Below are 19,630 nucleotides of genomic sequence, written 5' to 3' on the forward strand. Positions count from 1 at the left end.
GTAAAGTAGTGGGGTGGTGGAGAGGTGGGCTTGTTGTAAAGTGGTGGAGAGGTGGGCTTGTTGTAAAGTAGTGGGGTGGTGGAGAGGTGGGCTTGTTGTAAAGTAGTGGGGTGGTGGAGAGGTGGACTTGTTGTAAAGTAGTGGGTTGGTGGAGAGGTGGGCTTGTTGTAAAGTAGTGGGGTGGTGGAGAGGTGGGCTTGTTGTAAAGTAGTGGGGAGGTGGGCTTGTTGTAAAGTAGTGGGGTGGTGGAGAGGTGGGCTTGTTGTAAAGTAGTGGAGAGGTGGGCTTGTTGTAAAGTAGTGGAGAGGTGGGCTTGTTGTAAAGTAGTGGAGAGGTGGGCTTGTGGTAAAGTAGTGGGGTGGTGGAGAGGTGGGCTTGTTGTAAAGTAGTGGGGTGGTGGAGAGGTGGGCTTGTTGTAAAGTAGTGGAGAGGTGGAGAGGTGGGCTTGTTGTAAAGTAGTAGGGTAGTGGGGAGGTGGGCTTGTTGTAAAGTAGTGGGGTAGTGGAGAGGTGGGCTTGTTGTAAAGTAGTGGGGTAGTGGAGAGGTGGGCTTGTTGTAAAGTGGTGGAGAGGTGGGCTTGTTGTAAAGTAGTGGGGTAGTGGAGAGGTGGGCTTGTTGTAAAGTGGTGGAGAGGTGGGCTTGTTGTAAAGTAGTGGGGTAGTGGAGAGGTGGGCTTGTTGTAAAGTGGTGGAGAGGTGGGCTTGTTGTAAAGTGGTGGGGAGGTGGAGAGGTGGGCTTGTTGTAAAGTAGTGGAGAGGTGGGCTTGTTGTAAAGTAGTGGGGAGGTGGAGAGGTGGGCTTGTTGTAAAGTAGTGGGGTGGTGGAGAGGTGGGCTTGTTGTAAAGTAGTGGAGAGGTGGGCTTGTTGTAAAGTAGTGGAGAGGTGGGCTTGTGGTAAAGTAGTGGGGTGGTGGAGAGGTGGGCTTGTTGTAAAGTAGTGGAGAGGTGGGCTTGTTGTAAAGTAGTGGGGTGGTGGAGAGGTGGGCTTGTTGTAAAGTAGTGGGGTGGTGGAGAGGCGGGCTTGTTGTAAAGTAGTGGGGAGGTGGAGAGGTGGGCTTGTTGTAAAGTAGTGGAGAGGTGGGCTTGTTGTAAAGTAGTGGAGAGGTGGGCTTGTTGTAAAGTAGTGGGGAGGTGGAGAGGTGGGCTTGTTGTAAAGTAGTGGGGTGGTGGAGAGGTGGGCTTGTTGTAAAGTAGTGGGGTGGTGGAGAGGTGGGCTTGTTGTAAAGTAGTGGAGAGGTGGGCTTGTTGTAAAGTAGTGGGGTGGTGGAGAGGTGGGCTTGTTGTAAAGTAGTGGAGAGGTGGGCTTTTTGTAAAGTAGTGGAGAGGTGGGCTTGTTGTGAAGTAGTGGGGTAGTGGGGAGGTGGGCTTGTTGTGGAGGACTGAGCACTGCCATGTAGTTGCTAATTGTATTGTGTGCCATGGCAGCAGGGCTGGTCCTGCCAACGACCTACAAACAACTGGAGGGGACAAAAGGGCATTGAGGGACCCGGCCGGACTGGCTCAGCGGCCACGGTGACACGCACTTACGTGCAGGGAGGCAGATTCCCACACTGACACCCTGGCATGCAGCATATGCAGGCCACAAACTATGTAGTAGCCACCCTGACGTAGCCACAAGGACTCTCTAGTATAGACACCAACACTTTCACATAGACATCCTGCAGGCATAGACACAGGCAGTATGCCCATGTATGCCCTTACACTGGCACTGTCACTGGGTTAGGGGCATGTTGGTCATATTGAGAACTGTTGGTAAATTATACTTATGCTGTTTTTCCCTAAGTGAAAGATATTGCAAGTATTTCTTTCTGCATTAAAGAAAGAACTCAAACACGACTGCCTCTCTTTGCCACGCCACACACAGGCATTCTCACACTCTATCTCTCACACGTTAGTCCATAATCACTCTACACATCTTCCGTAATCACTCTATACGTCTTCTGTAATCACTCTATACGTCTTCTGTAATCACTCTATACGTCTTCTGTAATCACTCTATACGTCTTCTGTAATCACTCTATACGTCTTCTGTAATCACTCTATACGTCTTCTGTAATCACTCTATACGTCTTCTGTAATCACTCTATACGTCTTCTGTAATCACTCTATACGTCTTCTGTAATCACTCTATACGTCTTCTGTAATCACTCTATACGTCTTCCGTAATCACTCTATACGTCTTCTGTAATCACTCTATACGTCTTCCGTAATCACTCTATACGTCTTCTGTAATCACTCTATACGTCTTCTGTAATCACTCTATACGTCTTCTGTAATCACTCTATACGTCTTCCGTAATCACTCTATACGTCTTCTGTAATCACTCTATACGTCTTCTGTAATCACTCTATACGTCTTCTGTAATACGTCTTCCGTAATCAAAGTCTGTCACTCACTAGTAGACAGACTCTCCTCTCTGCACACCGAGGGCTGGTGGTAATCCTGTGTGGTGAGTGGGGTGGCAGGGAGCGTGTTATCCAAACAGAGCTCACCATGTCTTTATGTGTGTAATCCGGGTGGCTTTCTTAGCATCACTAATGGAGGTTCCAGGCCTTCATCAGGGGAACACTAGAGTGGGATAACGTAGCGGGTGTTAAATAGAGGTTTTAGGGGATTAAGCCGTTTGGACCACAAAGCCCCCTGCACGGGACAAGGCCAGAGGGGTGTGACTTTATGGGATGTGAGGGATGAGGAGGATTTGGGGAGGGTGGAAGAAGTTGGGGGTGGTTTGTTCCAGGAACAGTCACAATGACACTGCAGCGAAGGAAGGCAGCTGTAGGCAGGACAAACAAACGGTGGCCCCTCTCCCCTCTGCACCCCTTCTTCAGACCAGCTCTGGGTGGAGGGTCACTTCTCTGTGGAGAATGTATCCACCTGGTTGGCAAAGACGGGGAGCCCTAGTGCTACTGCCATCCAAAGCATCTCCCTGTTCATTCATACCTCTCCCGTCATTTATTTTCCTTCCTTTAATTCCACTCGCTCCCTCCTCTCTCCCTCCCTCCCTCAGTTTCCCTTAATCTCCCTCTCTCCATGTCCACTGAGCATCAGTCACAGTCAGAACCCAGAGTGGTATGGTGCCAGTTGTTTCATTCAGCTTAGCTAAATGATGGAGTGTCTTAATTACCCCTGGTGTCAGCGTTGATCAGGGGGGGCATATATCATCTGGACTAGGCTAGGGGATGAGGGACACGCTGGCTGCTCTGCCTGCCTGGCTGGCTGTTCTGCCTGGCTGGCTGGCTGGCTGCTCTGCCTGGCTGGCTGCTCTGCCTGCCTGGCTGGCTGGCTAGCTGCTCTGCCTGGCTGGCTAGCTGCTCTGCCTGGCTGGCTAGCTGCTCTGCCTGGCTGGCTTGCTGCTCGGCCTGGCTGGCTGGCTTGCTGCTCGTCCTGGCTGGCTAGCTAGCTGCTGGGCCTGGCTGGCTGGCTAGCTGCTCGGCCTGGCTGGCTGGCTGGCTGGCTGCTCGGCCTGGCTGGCTGGCTGGCTGCTCGGCCTGGCTGGCTGGCTGGCTGCTCGGCCTGGCTGGCTGGCTTGCTGCTCGGCCTGGCTGGCTGGCTGACTCCCTACCTGCTCCACACTACACACAGCCTTTGATTGGTGGGCAGCAGCATGACTCATGTCACCATTCTAAACAGCATTATTCACAGTGTTGTATGTCTCCCAGAATGGAGGGAACACAGCCTCTGGGATGGAGGGGTGGGGGGGCTGTGTTTTCAGCCACTGCTTGAGGTGTTACTGTATAAGGACTGTTCCTGGTTGTCGCCCATTCTTTAGGTCAGGGGTCATCGACTAGATTCAGCCGTGGGAGTGGATTGAGTTTGAGATTGTGTTGAGTGGATGGTCAGGGGGCCAGAACATAATGACAAATAATTTGTAGACTGCAAATCTACCGCAAGAAGCACACACAGATATAATATTTGACTTAAACGTTCTCATTTCAAACTTTGCTTACATTTGTATGCAATCACATACAGTACCAGTCAAAAGTTTGGACACACCTACTCATTCCAGGGTTTTTCTTTATTTTTACTATTTTCTACATTGAAGTCATCAAAACTATGAAATAACACATATGAATTCATGTCGAAACCTAAAAAGTGTTAAACAAATCAAAATATATTTGATGTACATGACATTTGACATGATGTAATATCTTTCTCTGTCCAAACCATCCAGACATAACCTCCCCCTCCCCTGCAGAGCATCCATCTCCAGTAGGAGTGGGGGTTGGGGTGGTCTCCTTTCTCCTTCCCTCTGCCCCTCTCTCTCTTTCTCCTCGTTCCTCCTTCTCTTCTCTCCCCCAGGCTGAAGAATGCCTGGCAGACCCTTTAATTGGTGCAGCCGGGGCGCTGCCAGGTGTAGCCACTTGTCTCAGCCTCCCTCAGTGTTCTCTGGAGGTCCACTCAGGCCGGGCCCCTTCCCCAGACCCATTCAAAGGGGCCACAATGCTCTCTCTACCAGGCCCCCAAGATTCAAAGGCCCTGCTGGTTTTTAACTACGCACCCCCCAGTCCAGTAAATGGCGTTCACATATATATATTTTTTGCTAAACCGGCCCCTCAAAAAAAGGACTTCCCCCTCGGTTACCCCCCACCCCCCAACACCTCCTTCCCAGGCCACTCCAGCCTCCAGTTCTTTCTCCCAGGGCCTTTATTAGTTTTGTGAATTCCTGACGAACTCTTGTCCATCTCTTTGCAGTGGCTCCCGTTGGGACCTGTTTGTCCTCCCAGGGAAAATTCTCCTGTCTTGTTTTCTCTCTATAGTAGAATATATGACTGCAGGGAATTATTGTAGATGGGAAATATAATGGTTGATTTAGAATTCAATAATATGTGATTAGGAAAGTGTAATATATTTTTTTCCCTCTCTCCCTACAGGTGATAGATGGGAAACTTGCTCCCTTCCTCTCCAAGGTAATTAAGTTTGCCAGTTCCCACGTCTACAGCTGCAGCCAGTGCAGAGAGAAGGGCTTCATCTGTGAGATGTGTCAGAATGGACAGGTCATCTACCCCTTCCAGGAGAGTGCTACTAAGAGGTGAGTCCCCTGTATGCACAGATCTAGGATCAGCACAATATCCCACTAACCCGCAACCAGGAAATGGCGGAGCGATTTCTGCATGTTGCACCTTTAACTATTCGGGGTAACGCAGAAAACTGATCTTAGATCATGATGGCATCTTGGAGAATGAATGGAGTAAAGAGGAGTGTGTCTCTGTCTCTTGTTAGTCACACCAGCTGGAAGGGGCACGGTTGATAGGGACATGGCACCGTGCTGGAGAGGAGCAGTTAATCCTCCTTGCTCTGTCCCTGTCACTGTCCTCGTCTCCTTCTGCCTGAGCCTTATGACATGCTACTGAGAAGGAATGGCCCTCTCTCACCTCAGGGAGGTTTGATGTTTCACTGATAAGGAATGGCGGTCAGGAAGAGGAGAGGAGAGGACAGAGAGATCAGGAAGAGGAGAGGACAGAGAGATCAGGAAGAGGAGAGGACAGAGAGGTCAGGAAGAGGAGAGGACAGAGAGGAGGTCAGGAAGAGGAGAGGACAGAGAGGAGATCAGGGAGAGGAGAGGACAGAGGTGGTCAGGAAGAGGAGCGGAGAGGACAGAGGAGGTCAGGAAGAGGAGCGGAGAGGACAGAGGAGGTCAGGAAGAGGAGCGGAGAGGACAGAGGAGGTCAGGAAGAGGAGCGGAGAGGACAGAGGAGGTCAGGAAGAGGAGCGGAGAGGACAGAGGAGGTCAGGAAGAGGAGAGGACAGAGGTGGTCAGGAGAGGAGAGGTCAGGAAGAGGAGAGGACAGAGAGGAGGTCAGGAAGGTAGAGGAGAGCACAGAGAGGAGGTTAGGAAGAGGAGAGCACAGAGAGGAGGTTAGGAAGAGGAGAGCACAGAGAGGAGGTTAGGAAGAGGAGAGCACAGAGAGGAGGTTAGGAAGAGGAGAGCACAGAGAGGAGGTTAGGAAGAGGAGAGCACAGAGAGGAGGTTAGGGAGAGGAGAGGACAGAGAGGAGGTCAGGAAGAGGAGAGGACAGGAAGAGGAGAGGACAAAGAGGAGAGGACAGAGAGGAGGTCAGGAAGAGGAGAGCACAGAGAGGAGGTCAGGAAGAGGAGAGCACAGAGAGGAGGTCAGGAAGAGGAGAGGGCAGAGAGGTCAGGAAGAGGAGCGGAGAGGACAGAGGAGGTCAGGAAGAGGAGCGGACAGAGAGGAGATCAGGGAGAGGAGAGGACAGAGGAGATCAGGGAGAGGAGAGGACAGAAAGGAGGTCAGGAAGAGGAGAGGACAGAAAGGAGGTCAGGAAGGTAGAGGAGAGCACAGAGAGGAGATCAGGGAGAGGAGAGGACAGAGGTGGTCAGGAAGAGGAGCGGAGAGGACAGAGGAGGTCAGGAAGAGGAGCGGAGAGGACAGAGGAGGTCAGGAAGAGGAGCGGAGAGGACAGAGGAGGTCAGGAAGAGGAGCGGAGAGGACAGAGGAGGTCAGGAAGAGGAGAGGACAGAGGTGGTCAGGAGAGGAGAGGTCAGGAAGAGGAGAGGACAGAGAGGAGGTCAGGAAGGTAGAGGAGAGCACAGAGAGGAGGTTAGGAAGAGGAGAGCACAGAGAGGAGGTTAGGAAGAGGAGAGCACAGAGAGGAGGTTAGGAAGAGGAGAGCACAGAGAGGAGGTTAGGAAGAGGAGAGCACAGAGAGGAGGTTAGGAAGAGGAGAGCACAGAGAGGAGGTTAGGAAGAGGAGAGCACAGAGAGGAGGTTAGGAAGAGGAGAGCACAGAGAGGAGGTTAGGGAGAGGAGAGGACAGAGAGGAGGTTAGGGAGAGGAGAGGACAGAGAGGAGGTCAGGAAGAGGAGAGGACAGGAAGAGGAGAGGACAAAGAGGAGAGGACAGAGAGGTCAGGAAGAGGAGAGCACAGAGAGGAGGTCAGGAAGAGGAGAGCTCAGAGAGGAGGTCAGGAAGAGGAGAGGGCAGAGAGGTCAGGAAGAGGAGCGGAGAGGACAGAGGAGGTCAGGAAGAGGAGCGGACAGAGAGGAGATCAGGGAGAGGAGAGGACAGAGGAGATCAGGGAGAGGAGAGGACAGAGGAGATCAGGGAGAGGAGAGGACAGAAAGGAGGTCAGGAAGAGGTGAGGACAGAAAGGAGGTCAGGAAGGTAGAGGAGAGCACAGAGAGGAGGTCAGGAAGGTAGAGGAGAGCACAGAGAGGAGGTCAGGAAGAGGAGAGCACAGAGAGGAGGTCAGGAAGAGGAGAGCACAGAGAGGAGGTCAGGAAGAGGAGAGCACAGAGAGGAGGTCAGGAAGAGGAGAGGAGGTCAGGAAGGTAGAGGAGAGCACAGAGAGGAGGTCAGGATGGGGAATGGAGAGGACAGAGGAGGTCAGGAAGAGGAGAGGACAGCGGAGGTCAGGAAGGGAGAGAAGAGGACAGCAGAGGTAAGGAAGAGGAGAGCACAGAGGAGGTCAGGAAGGGAGAGAAGAGGACAGAGGAGGTCAGGATGGAAGAGGAGAGGACAGAGGAGGTCAGGATGGAAGAGGAGAGGACAGAGGAGGTCAGGAAGGGAGAGAAGAGGACAGAGGTCAGGAAGAGGGGAGGACGGAGTGGAGGTCTGTAAGGGAGAGGACAGAGTGGAGGTCAGGAAGGGAGAGGACAGAGTGGAGGTCAGGAGAGAGCACTTTAGGCCATATTTGAAATGTGTTTATTCTTTTGGAACTTCTGAGAGTGTAATGTTTACTGTTAATTTTTGTTTCTTTCACTTCACTTTTTTTGGCATTGTTAACATGTGTTTCCCATGTCAATAAAGCCCTTAAATTGAATTGAGAGAGAGAGCTCTAGGCCGGAGAGGGAGGGAGGGAGAGATAGAGAGAGCGAGCGCTCTAGGCGAGAGAGAGAGAGCGAGCGCTCTAGGCGAGAGAGAGAGAGCGAGCGCTCTAGGCGAGAGAGAGAGAGCGAGCGCTCTAGGCGAGAGAGAGAGAGCGAGCGCTCTAGGCGAGAGAGAGAGAGCGAGCGCTCTAGGCGAGAGAGAGAGAGAGCGAGCGCTCTAGGCGAGAGAGAGAGAGAGCGAGCGCTCTAGGCGAGAGAGAGAGAGCGAGCGCTCTAGGCGAGAGAGAGAGAGCGAGCGCTCTAGGCGAGAGAGAGAGAGCGAGCGCTCTAGGCGAGAGAGAGAGAGCGAGCGCTCTAGGCGAGAGAGAGAGAGAGAGAGCGCTCTAGGCGAGAGAGAGAGAGAGCTCTAGGCGAGAGAGAGAGAGAGAGAGCTCTAGGCGAGAGAGAGAGAGAGAGAGAGCGCTCTAGGCGAGAGAGAGAGAGAGAGAGCGCTCTAGGCGAGAGAGAGAGCGAGCGCTCTAGGCGAGAGAGAGAGCTCTAGGCGAGAGAGAGAGAGAGAGCTCTAGGCGAGAGAGAGAGAGAGAGAGCGCTCTAGGCGAGAGAGAGAGCGCTCTAGGCGAGAGAGAGAGAGAGAGAGCGCTCTAGGCGAGAGAGAGAGCGCTCTAGGCGAGAGAGAGAGAGAGAGCGCGAGTGCTCTAGGCGAGAGAGAGAGAGCGCTCTAGGCGAGAGAGAGAGAGAGAGCGCTCTAGGCGAGAGAGAGAGAGAGAGCGAGCGCTCTAGGCGAGAGAGAGAGAGAGAGCGCTCTAGGCGAGAGAGAGAGAGAGAGATCGCTCTAGGCGAGAGAGAGAGAGAGAGAGCGAGCGCTCTAGGCGAGAGAGAGAGAGAGAGCGAGCGCTCTAGGCGAGAGAGAGAGAGAGCTCTAGGCGAGAGAGAGAGCGCTCTAGGCGAGAGAGAGAGAGAGAGAGCGAGCGCTCTAGGCGAGAGAGAGAGAGAGCGAGCGCTCTAGGCGAGAGAGAGAGAGAGCGAGCGCTCTAGGCGAGAGAGAGAGAGAGCGAGCGCTCTAGGCGAGAGAGAGAGAGAGCGAGCGCTCTAGGCGAGAGAGAGAGAGCGAGCGCTCTAGGCGAGAGAGAGAGAGAGAGAGCGAGCGCTCTAGGCGAGAGAGAGAGCGCTCTAGGCGAGAGAGAGAGCGCTCTAGGCGAGAGAGAGAGAGAGAGAGAGCGCTCTAGGCGAGAGAGAGAGCGAGCGATCTAGGTGAGAGAGAGAGCGAGCGCTCTAGGTGAGAGAGAGAGAGAGAGCGAGCGCTCTAGGTGAGCGAGAGAGAGAGAGCGAGCGCTCTAGGTGAGAGAGAGAGAGAGCGAGCGCTCTAGGTGAGAGAGAGAGAGAGCGAGCGCTCTAGGTGAGAGAGAGAGAGAGAGCGAGCGCTCTAGGAGAGAGAGAGAGAGCGAGCGCTCTAGGAGAGAGAGAGAGAGAGAGCGCTCTAGGCGAGAGAGAGAGCGCTCTAGACGAGAGAGAGAGCGCTCTAGGCGAGAGAGCGCTCTAGGCGAGAGAGAGAGCGCTCTAGGCGAGAGAGAGAGCGCTCTAGGCGAGAGAGAGAGCGCTCTAGGCGAGAGAGAGAGAGAGAGCGAGCGCTCTAGGCGAGAGAGAGAGAGAGAGCGAGCGCTCTAGGCGAGAGAGAGAGAGCGAGCGCGCGCTCTAGGCGAGAGAGAGAGAGAGAGCGAGCGCTCTAGGCGAGAGAGAGAGAGAGAGAGAGCGAGCGCTCTAGACGAGAGAGAGAGAGAGAGAGAGCGAGCGCTCTAGGCGAGAGAGAGAGAGCGAGCGCTCTAGGCGAGAGAGAGAGAGCGAGCGAGCGCTCTAGGCGAGAGAGAGAGAGAGAGCGAGCGCTCTAGGCGAGAGAGAGAGAGAGAGCGAGCGCTCTAGGCGAGAGAGAGCGAGCGAGCGCTCTAGGCGAGAGAGAGAGAGAGCGAGCGCTCTAGGCGAGAGAGAGAGAGAGAGCGAGCGCTCTAGGCGAGAGAGAGAGAGAGAGCGAGCGCTCTAGGCGAGAGAGAGAGAGAGAGCGAGCGCTCTAGGCGAGAGAGAGAGAGAGAGAGAGCGAGCGCTCTAGGCGAGAGAGAGAGAGAGAGCGCTCTAGGTGAGAGAGAGAGAGAGAGCGCTCTAGGCGAGAGAGAAAGAGCGAGCGCTCTAGGCGAGAGAGAAAGAGCGAGCGCTCTAGGCGAGAGAGAGAGAGAGAGCGCTCTAGGCGAGAGAGAGAGCGCTCTAGGCGAGAGAGAGAGCGCTCTAGACGAGAGAGAGAGCGCTCTAGGCGAGAGAGAGAGCGCTCTAGGCGAGAGAGAGAGAGAGCGAGCGCTCTAGGCGAGAGAGAGAGAGAGCGAGCGCTCTAGGCGAGAGAGAGAGAGAGCGAGCGCTCTAGGCGAGAGAGAGAGAGAGCGAGCGCTCTAGGCGAGAGAGAGAGAGAGCGAGCGCTCTAGGCGAGAGAGAGAGAGAGCGAGCGCTCTAGGCGAGAGAGAGAGAGAGCGAGCGCTCTAGGCGAGAGAGAGAGCGAGCGAGCGAGCGCTCTAGGCGAGAGAGAGAGAGAGAGCGAGCGAGCGCTCTAGGCGAGAGAGAGAGAGAGCGAGCGAGCGCTCTAGGCGAGAGAGAGAGAGAGCGAGCGAGCGCTCTAGGCGAGAGAGAGAGAGAGAGCGAGCGAGCGCTCTAGGCGAGAGAGAGAGAGAGCGAGCGAGCGCTCTAGGCGAGAGAGAGAGAGAGAGCGAGCGAGCGCTCTAGGCGAGAGAGAGAGAGAGAGAGAGAGAGAGCGAGCGCTCTAGGCGAGAGAGAGAGAGAGAGAGCGAGCGCTCTAGGCGAGAGAGAGAGAGAGAGAGCGAGCGCTCTAGGCGAGAGAGAGAGCGAGCGAGCGCTCTAGGCGAGAGAGAGAGAGAGAGTGCGCTCTAGGCGAGAGAGAGAGAGAGAGTGCGCTCTAGGCGAGAGAGCGAGCGCTCTAGGCGAGAGAGAGAGAGAGAGAGCGAGCGCTCTAGGCGAGAGGGAGAGAGAGAGAGAGAGAGCGAGCGCTCTAGGCGAGAGGGAGAGAGAGAGAGAGAGCGAGCACTCTAGGCGAGAGAGAGAGCGAGCGCTCTAGGCGAGAGAGAGAGAGAGAGAGAGAGAGAGAGAGCGAGCGCTCTAGGCGAGAGGGAGAGCGAGAGAGAGAGAGCGAGCTCTCTAGGCGAGAGAGAGAGTGCGCTCTAGGCGAGAGAGAGAGAGAGAGAGCGCTCTAGGCGAGAGAGAGAGAGAGAGCGAGCGCTCTAGGCGAGAGGGAGAGAGAGAGACAGAGAGAGAGCGCTCTACGCGAGAGGGAGAGAGAGAGAGAGAGAGAGCGAGCGCTCTAGGCGAGAGGGAGAGAGAGAGAGAGAGAGCGAGCGCTCTAGGCGAGAGAGAGAGAGAGAGAGCGAGCGCTCTAGGCGAGAGAGAGAGAGAGAGAGAGCGCTCTAGGCGAGAGAGAGAGCGAGCGCTCTAGGCGAGAGAGAGCGAGAGAGAGAGAGAGCGAGCGCTCTAGGCGAGAGAGAGAGAGAGAGAGCGAGCGCTCTAGGCGAGAGAGAGAGCGAGCGCTCTAGGCGAGAGAGAGAGCGAGCGCTCTAGGCGAGAGAGAGAGCGAGCGCTCTAGGCGAGAGAGAGAGAGAGAGAGAGCGCTCTAGGCGAGAGAGAGAGCGAGCGCTCTAGGCGAGAGAGAGAGAGAGAGAGAGAGAGCGAGCGCTCTAGGCGAGAGAGAGAGAGAGAGAGCGAGCGCTCTAGGCGAGAGAGAGAGCGAGCGCTCTAGGCGAGAGAGAGAGCGAGCGCTCTAGGCGAGAGAGAGAGCGAGCGCTCTAGGCGAGAGAGAGAGAGAGAGAGAGAGAGCGAGCGCTCTAGGCGAGAGAGAGAGAGAGAGAGCGCTCTAGGCGAGAGAGAGAGAGAGAGAGCGCTCTAAGCGAGAGAGAGAGAGAGAGAGAGAGAGCGAGCGCTCTAGGCGAGAGAGAGAGAGAGCGAGCGCTCTAGGCGAGAGAGAGAGAGCGAGCGCTCTAGGCGAGAGAGAGAGAGAGCGAGCGCTCCTGGCGAGAGAGAGAGAGCGAGCGCTCCTGGAGAGAGAGAGAGAGCGAGCGCTCCTGGGGAGAGAGAGAGAGAGAGCGAGCGCTCTAGGCGAGAGAGAGAGAAAGAGCGAGCGCTCTAGGCGAGAGAGAGAGCGAGCGCTCTAGGCGAGAGAGAGAGAGCGAGCGCTCTAGGCGAGAGAGAGAGAGCGAGCGCTCTAGGTGAGAGAGAGAGAGCGCTCTAGGCCAGAGACAGAGAGGGAGAGAGCTCTAGGCCAGTGGGAGGGAGAGAGCTCTAGGCCAGTGGGAGGGAGAGAGCTCTAGGCCAGTGGGAGGGAGAGAGCTCTAGGCCAGTGGGAGGGAGAGAGCTCTAGGCCAGTGGGAGGGAGAGAGCTCTAGGCCAGTGGGAGGGAGAGAGCTCTAGGCCAGTGGGAGGGAGAGCGCGAGAGAGCTCTAGGCCAGTGGGAGGGAGAGCGCGAGAGAGCTCTAGGCCAGTGGGAGGGAGAGCGCGAGCGAGCTCTAGGCCAGTGGGAGGGAGAGCGCGAGCGAGCTCTAGGCCAGTGGGAGGTAGAGCGCGAGCTCTAGGCCAGAGAGGGAGAGTGTGAGAGAGCTCTAGGCCAGTGGGAGGGAGAGAGAGCTCTAGGCCAGAGACAGAGAGGGAGAGAGCTCTAGGCCAGAGAGAGACCTGCTCCTCTCCTGGTCTGGTTGTGTCAGCTTTGCCACCCCATTAATAACATAACCTTGGACACTCAGTCAGTTTGCCCGCTATATATACAGTGGCTTGCGAAAGTATTCACCCCCCTTGGCATTTATTCACCCCTCTTGGCATTTTTTTAAATTTTGTTGCCTTTGGGGGGTTTGTATCATTTGATTTACACAACATGCCTACCTTTTTGAAGATACAAAATATTTTTTCTTATGAAACAAACAAGAAATAAGACATAAAAACTGAAAACTTGAGCGTGCATAACTATTCACCCACCCAAAGTCAATACTTTGTAGAGCCACCTTTTGCAGCAATTACAGCTGCAAGTATCTTGGGGTATGTCTCTATAAGCTTGGCACTTCTAGCCACTGGGATTTTTGCCCATTCTTCAAGGCAAAACTGCTCCAGCTCCTTCAAGTTGGACTGGTTCCGCTGTGTACAGCAATCTTTAGGTCATACCACAGATTCTCAATTGGATTGAATTCTGGGCTTTGACAAGGCCATTCCAAGACATTTAAATGTTTCCCCTTAAACTACTCTAGTGTTTCTTTAGCAGTATGCTTAGGGTCATTGTCCTGCTGGAAGGTGAACAGGTTTCCCTCAAGAATTTCCCTGTATTTAGCGCCATCCATCATTCCTTCAATTCTGACCAGTTTCCCAGTCCCTGCCGATGGAAAAACATCCACACAACATGATGCTGCCACCACCATGCTTCACTGTGGGGATGGTGTTCTCAGAGGGATGAGAGGTGTTGGGTTTGCACCAGACATAGCGTTTTCCTTGATGGCCAAAAAGCTACATTTTTGTCTCATCTGACCAGAGTACCTCCTTCCATATGTTTGGGGAGTCTCCCACATGCCTTTTGGCAAACACCAAACATGTTTGCAAATTTTTTTCTTTAAGCAATGGCTTTTTTTCTGTCCACTCTTCCGTAAAGGCCATCTCTGTGGAGTGTACGGCTTAAAGTGGTCCTATGGACAGATACTCCAATCTCCATTGTGGAGCTTTGCAGCTCTTTCAGGGTTATCTTTGGTCTCTTTGTTGCCTCTCTGTTTAATGCCCTCCTTGCCTGGTCTGTGAGTTTTGGTGGGCCCCCTCTCTTGGCAGGTTTGTTGTGGTGCCATATCCTTTAAAAAAAAATGATGGTGCTCCGTGGGATGTTCAAAGTTTCAGATATTTTTTTATAACCCAACCCTGATCTGTACTTCTCCAAAACTTTGTCCCTGACCTGTTTGGAGAGCTCCTTGGTCTTCGTGGTGCCGCTTGCTTGGTGGTGCCCGTTGCTTAGTGGTATTGGAGACTCTGGGGCCTTTCAGAACAGGTGTGTGTATATATACAGTTGAAGTCGAAAGTTTACATACACTTAGGTTGGAGTCATTAACTAGTTTTTCAACCACTCCACAAATTTCTTGTTAACAAACTATAGTTTTGAAAAGTCGATTAGGACGTCTACTTTGTGCATGACACAAGTAATTTTTCCAACAATTGTTTACAGATTATTTAACTTATAATTCACTGTATTACAATTCCAGTGGGTCAGAAGTTTACATACACTACGTTGACTGTGCCTTTAAACAGCTTGTAAAATTCCAGCACATTTTTAGATGCTTCTGATAGGCTAATTGACATCATTTGAGTCAATTGGAGGTGTACCTGTGGATGTATTTCAAGGCCTACCTTCAAACTCAGTGCCTCTTTGCTTGACACCATTGAAAAATCTAAAGAAATCAGCCAAGACCTCAGAAAACAATGGTAGACCTCCACAAGTCTGGGTCATCCATGGGAGCAATTTCCAAACGCCTGAAGGTACCACGTTCATCTGTACAAACATTAGTATGCAAGTATAAACACCATGGGACCACGCAGCCGCCATACCACTCAGGAAGGAGACGCGTTCTGTCGCCTAGAGATTAACGTGCTTTGGTGCGAAAGTGCAAATCACTTCCAGAACAACAGCAAAGGACCTTGTGAAGATGCTGGAGGAAACCGGTACAAAAGTATCTATATCCACAGTAAAACGACTCCAATATCGACATAACCTGAAAGGCCGCTCAGCAAGGAAGAAGCCACTGCTCCAAAACCGCCATAAAAAAGCCAGACTACGGTTTGCAACTGCACATGGGAACAAAGATCGTACTTTTTGGAGAAATGTCCTCTGGTCTGATGAAACAAAAAAAGAACTGTTTGGCCATAATGACCATCGTTATGTTTGGAGGAAAAAGGGGGAGGCTTGCAAGCCGAAGAACACCATCCCAACCATGAAGCACAGGGGTGGCAGCATCATGTTGTGGGGCTGCTTTGCTGCAGGAGGGACTGGTGCACTTCACAAAATAGATGGCATCATGAGGACGGAAAATTATGTGGATATATTGAAGCAGCATCTCAAGACATCAGTCAGGAAGTTAAAGCTTGGTCGCAAATGGTTCTTCCAAATGGACAACAACCCCAAGCATACTTCCAAAGTTGTGGAAAAATAGCTTAAGGACAACAAAGTCAAGGTATTGGCGTGGGCATCACAAAGCCCTGACCTCAATCCTATAGAAAATGTGTGGGCAGAACTGAAAAAGCCTGTGCGAGCAAGGAGGCCTACAAACCTGACTCAGTTACACCAGCTCTGTCAGTAGGAATGGGCCAAAATTCACCCAACTTATTGTGGGAAGCTTGTGGAAGGCTACCTGAAATGTTTGACCCAAGTTAAACAATCTAAAGGCAATGCTACCAAATACTAATTGAGTGTATGTAAACTTCTGACCCACTGGGAATGTGATGAAAGAAATAAGAGCTGAAATAAATAATTCTCTCTACTATTATTCTGACATTTCACATTCTTAAAATAAAGTAGTGATCCTAACTGACCTAAGACATGGAATTTTTACTCTGATTAAATGTCAGGAATTGTTTAAAACTGAGTGTAAATGTATTTGGCTGTATGTAAACTTCCGACTTCAACTGTGTGTGTATATATATATATATATATATATATACAGTGGGGAGAACAAGTATTTGATACACTGCCGATTTTGCAGGTTTTCCTACTTACAAAGCATGTAGAGGTCTGTAATTTTTATCATAGGCACACTTCAACTGTGAGAGACGGAATCTAAAACAAAAATCCAGAAAATCACATTGTATGATTTTTAAGTACTTAATTTGCATTTTATTGCATGACATAAGTATTTGATACATCAGAAAAGCAGAACTTAATATATACTGAGATCACTATACCCCATGTCAAAGTGGAATTACGTTTTGTTTTTTTATAAAATGCAATTAAAAGATGAAATGTCAAGTATTCAACACGTTTGTTATGACAAGCCTAAGTTGAGGAGTAAAAATGTTCTTAACAAGACACATGACTTGTAGCATGGACTCTCTGTGTGCAGTAATAGTCTTTAACATGATTTCTGAATGACTATCTCATCTCTGTACCCCACACATACAATTATCTGTAGTTGTATGTGAGCAGTTTGACATTGAATATCCCTTTGGGCATGGTGAAGTTATGAATTACACTTTGGATAGTGTATCAATACACCCAGTCACTAAACATATTCAGGCGTCCTTCCTAACTCAGTTGCCGCAGAGGAAGAAACCCCTCAGGGATTTCAACCATGAGGCCAATGGTGATTTTAAACCAGTTACAGAGATTAATGGTTGTGATAGGAGAAAACTGAGGATGGATCAACAACATTGTAGTTACTCCCCATACTAACCTAGAAGGAAGCCTGTACAGAATATAAATATTCCAATACATGCATTCTGTTTGCAACAAGGCACTTAAGGAACTGCAAAAATGTGGCAAAGAAATTAAATTTGTCTTGAATACAAAGCGTTATGTTTGGGGCAAATCCAACACAACACATTACTACCAGTACCACCCTTCATATTTTCAAGCATTGTGGTGACTGCATCATGTTATGGTTATGCTTGTCATTGGCAAGGACTAGGGAGTTTTTTTAGAATAAAAAGAAACAGAATAGAGCTAAGCACAGACAAAATCTTAGAGGAAAACCTGGTTCACGCTGCTTTACAACAGACACTGGGAGACAAATTCACCTTTCAGCAGGACAATAACCTAAAACACAAGGCCAAGACGACATTGAATGTTCCTGAGTGGCCGCGTTAAAGTTGTCTTAAATCAGCGTGAAAATCTATGGCAAGACTTCAAAATGGCTGTCTAGCAATGATCTACAACCAACTTGACAGAGTTTGAAGAGTTTAAAAAAGAATAATGTGCAAATATTGTACAATCCAGGTGTGTAAATCTCTTAGAGACTTACCCAGAAAGACTCACAGGTGTAATCACTGCCAAAGGTAATTCTAACATGTATTGACTCAGGGGTGTGAATACTTATGTAAATTAGATATTTCTGTATTTAATTTTCAATAAATGTGCACTTTGCCATTATGGGGTATTGTGTTTAGATGGGGGAGAAAGAAATCCATTTTGAATTCAGGCTGTAACACAACAAAATGTGGAATAAGTCAAGGGGTATGAGTACTTCCTGAAGTAAAGTAGTAAAGATACATATGTATTGCTCAGCGGATGGATGGATGGATAGAATCATGGATGGAATGATGGAATGATTGATGGATGGATGGAATGATTGATGGTTGGATGGGATGGATGGAATGATCGATGGATGGATGGATGGATGGATGGATGGATGGAATGATGGACGGATGGATGGAATGATTGATGGATGGAATGATTGATGGATGGAATGATTGATGGATGGAATGATTGATGGATGGAATGATGGATGGATGGATGGAATGATGAACGGATGGAATGATTGATGGAATGATGGATGGATGGAATGATGGATGGATGGAATGATGGATGGATGGAATGATTGATGGTTGGATGGGATGGATGGATGGAATGATGGATGGATGGATGGAATGATGGATGGATGGATGGAATGATCGATGGATGGAATGATGGATGGAATGATAGATGGATGGATGGAATGATAGATGGATGGATGGAATGATGGATGGACTGATGGAATGATTGATGGAATGATGGATGGATGAAATGATAGATGGAATGATGGATGGACTGATGGAATGATGGATGGAATGATGGATGGATGGAATGATAGATGGAATGATGGATGGATGAAACAGTGGATGGCTAGATGGAATGGTGGATGGATGGAATGGTGGATAGAATGATGGATGGAGAGACAGCCACCTGTGTAGTATGCTGTCCTGTCCTATAGATACCTGGCAGGATGGCAACAGGTGGTAAATCTTAGACAGACAGGGCTGAACTGAACAGGGCCATTAAAACGACATTTTATCCACATTTTTACTATAGTGATGTTTTCCCTCTGATTTACCATACAGTTCTGACATTGGTGAAATCGACCAACCTACAATCACCACAGATTGTTGTTGTATTTTGGTGTGTGTGTGATCCAGATGTGATGTCTGCGGAGCGGTGTTCCATACAGAGTGTCGTCAGAAGGCCCAGCCATGTCCACGCTGCGTCCGCAGGGAGCTCCACCACACGAGACCCTCGTCCTTCTGGAGCCCTAACGACGATACACCAGGCTGCTTCACAATGCCCTACCAGGACACCTGATCACACACAATATACTTCCGGAGACACACACACAGAGAGAAACAGCGGACCCACTCCACAGAGCTGCTCTTACCAAAGTGTGTGTGTGTGTGTGTGTGTGTGTGTGTGTGTGTGTGTGTGTGTGTGTGTGTGTGTGTGTGTGTGTGTGTGTGTGTGTGTGAGAGAGAGAGAGAGAGAGAGAGTCGGCCAGGATACACAGTAACAGAAGTGTCGATGACTAATCAAGTATCATGCTCTCTGACACACCTGCTTTTTGATGTGACATCACTCTCACCTGGGAGAGATTAACACTAACTGGAAAGGAACTACTCTGCATTTGAGCCTCTGCTTCCTGCATGAAAAACACTCTTTTCACGCCACTTTAAGCAGCTATGACCGGAAGCAGGGGTTCTGAACAGAACCATTTGTTTTATCGTTCCATTCAACTGTTCTGATCTGCAAAATAAAGTTCCAAAAAGTACTGGTTTATATGGTTCTTTTGTTCCTTTTTAAACCTCCGAAATATATAGAGTACCAATCAAAAAGTTGGACACACCTACTCATTCCAGGGTTTTTCTTTATTTTGACTATTTCCTACATTTTAGGATAATAGTGAAGACATCAACACTATGAAATAACTCATATGGAATCATGTAGTAACCAAAAAAGTGTTAAACAACCAACTTACTTTGGTTACTACATGATTCCATAGTGTTGATGTCTTCACTATTATTATACAATGTAGAAAATAGTCAAAATAAAGAAAAACCCTGGAATGAGTAGGTGTGTCCAAACTTTTGACTGGTACTGTATATTTTTTACATTTAGCTCGACATTAAATGACTTCACCAATCAGTGCAGATAGAGCAGCTTGCTGTGGAGCGGGAAAGCGATTTAATCTGCATAGGAAAGTCGTTAAGAGCAAATTGTATTTTGCCGTAAGAGCATGGTTTAATCAGGAAGAGAGAGGATTGAGGAAGCTTGCTTTGAAGCACTGGGCATCTTATGACATGCATGATCTGAATTAGGCCCACAGAATTATACCTACAGAGGAGCGCGTCTTTGATCTGAATTAGGCCCACAGAATTATACCTACAGAGGAGCGCGTCTTTGATCTGAATTAGGCCCACAGAATTATACCTACAGAGGAGCGCGTCTTTGATCTGAATTAGGCCCACAGAATTATACCTACAGAGGAGCGCGTCTTTGATCTGAATTAGGCCCACAGAATTATACCTACAGAGGAGCGCGTCTTTGATCTGAATTAGGCCCACAGAATTATACCTACAGAGGAGCGCGTCTTTGGATCAACTTTGAATGTCTTTGAACTTCCGAGTTGGTTTAACGTTGGACCGGAGCAAACGTTAGCTAGCTAGTGGTGTGAAAAGAGTGTGTCCCCTATCATCATAGTGCTACACACACACACAAATAAAGGAAGACAGACTATGATGACTGAACAGCAGTGATGCGTCCTTTTGAGTGTCTGGGCTCACAAACATACCACCTGAAGGTTTTACGGGATGACCTTTCCACACAGA

General features: G+C 50.3%; 1 protein-coding gene across 1 annotated transcript in view; it reads left to right on the forward strand.

The window, feature by feature from the left end:
- LOC120064111 (pleckstrin homology domain-containing family M member 3-like) overlaps positions 1 to 18,576 on the forward strand; it is an 84,046-nt gene extending 65,470 nt beyond the window's left edge. Inside the window, exons 8-9 of the mRNA XM_039014465.1 lie at positions 4,870 to 5,027; positions 17,951 to 18,576. Coding sequence (XP_038870393.1) covers positions 4,870 to 5,027; positions 17,951 to 18,113 — 321 coding nt within the window. The 3' untranslated portion in view covers positions 18,114 to 18,576. The remainder of the gene's footprint in view (positions 1 to 4,869; positions 5,028 to 17,950) is intronic.
- Positions 18,577 to 19,630: the final 1,054 nt, after the last annotated feature.

This window comes from Salvelinus namaycush, chromosome 19 (assembly GCF_016432855.1).
Source record: "Salvelinus namaycush isolate Seneca chromosome 19, SaNama_1.0, whole genome shotgun sequence".
Taxonomy (NCBI): Eukaryota; Metazoa; Chordata; class Actinopteri; order Salmoniformes; family Salmonidae; genus Salvelinus; species Salvelinus namaycush.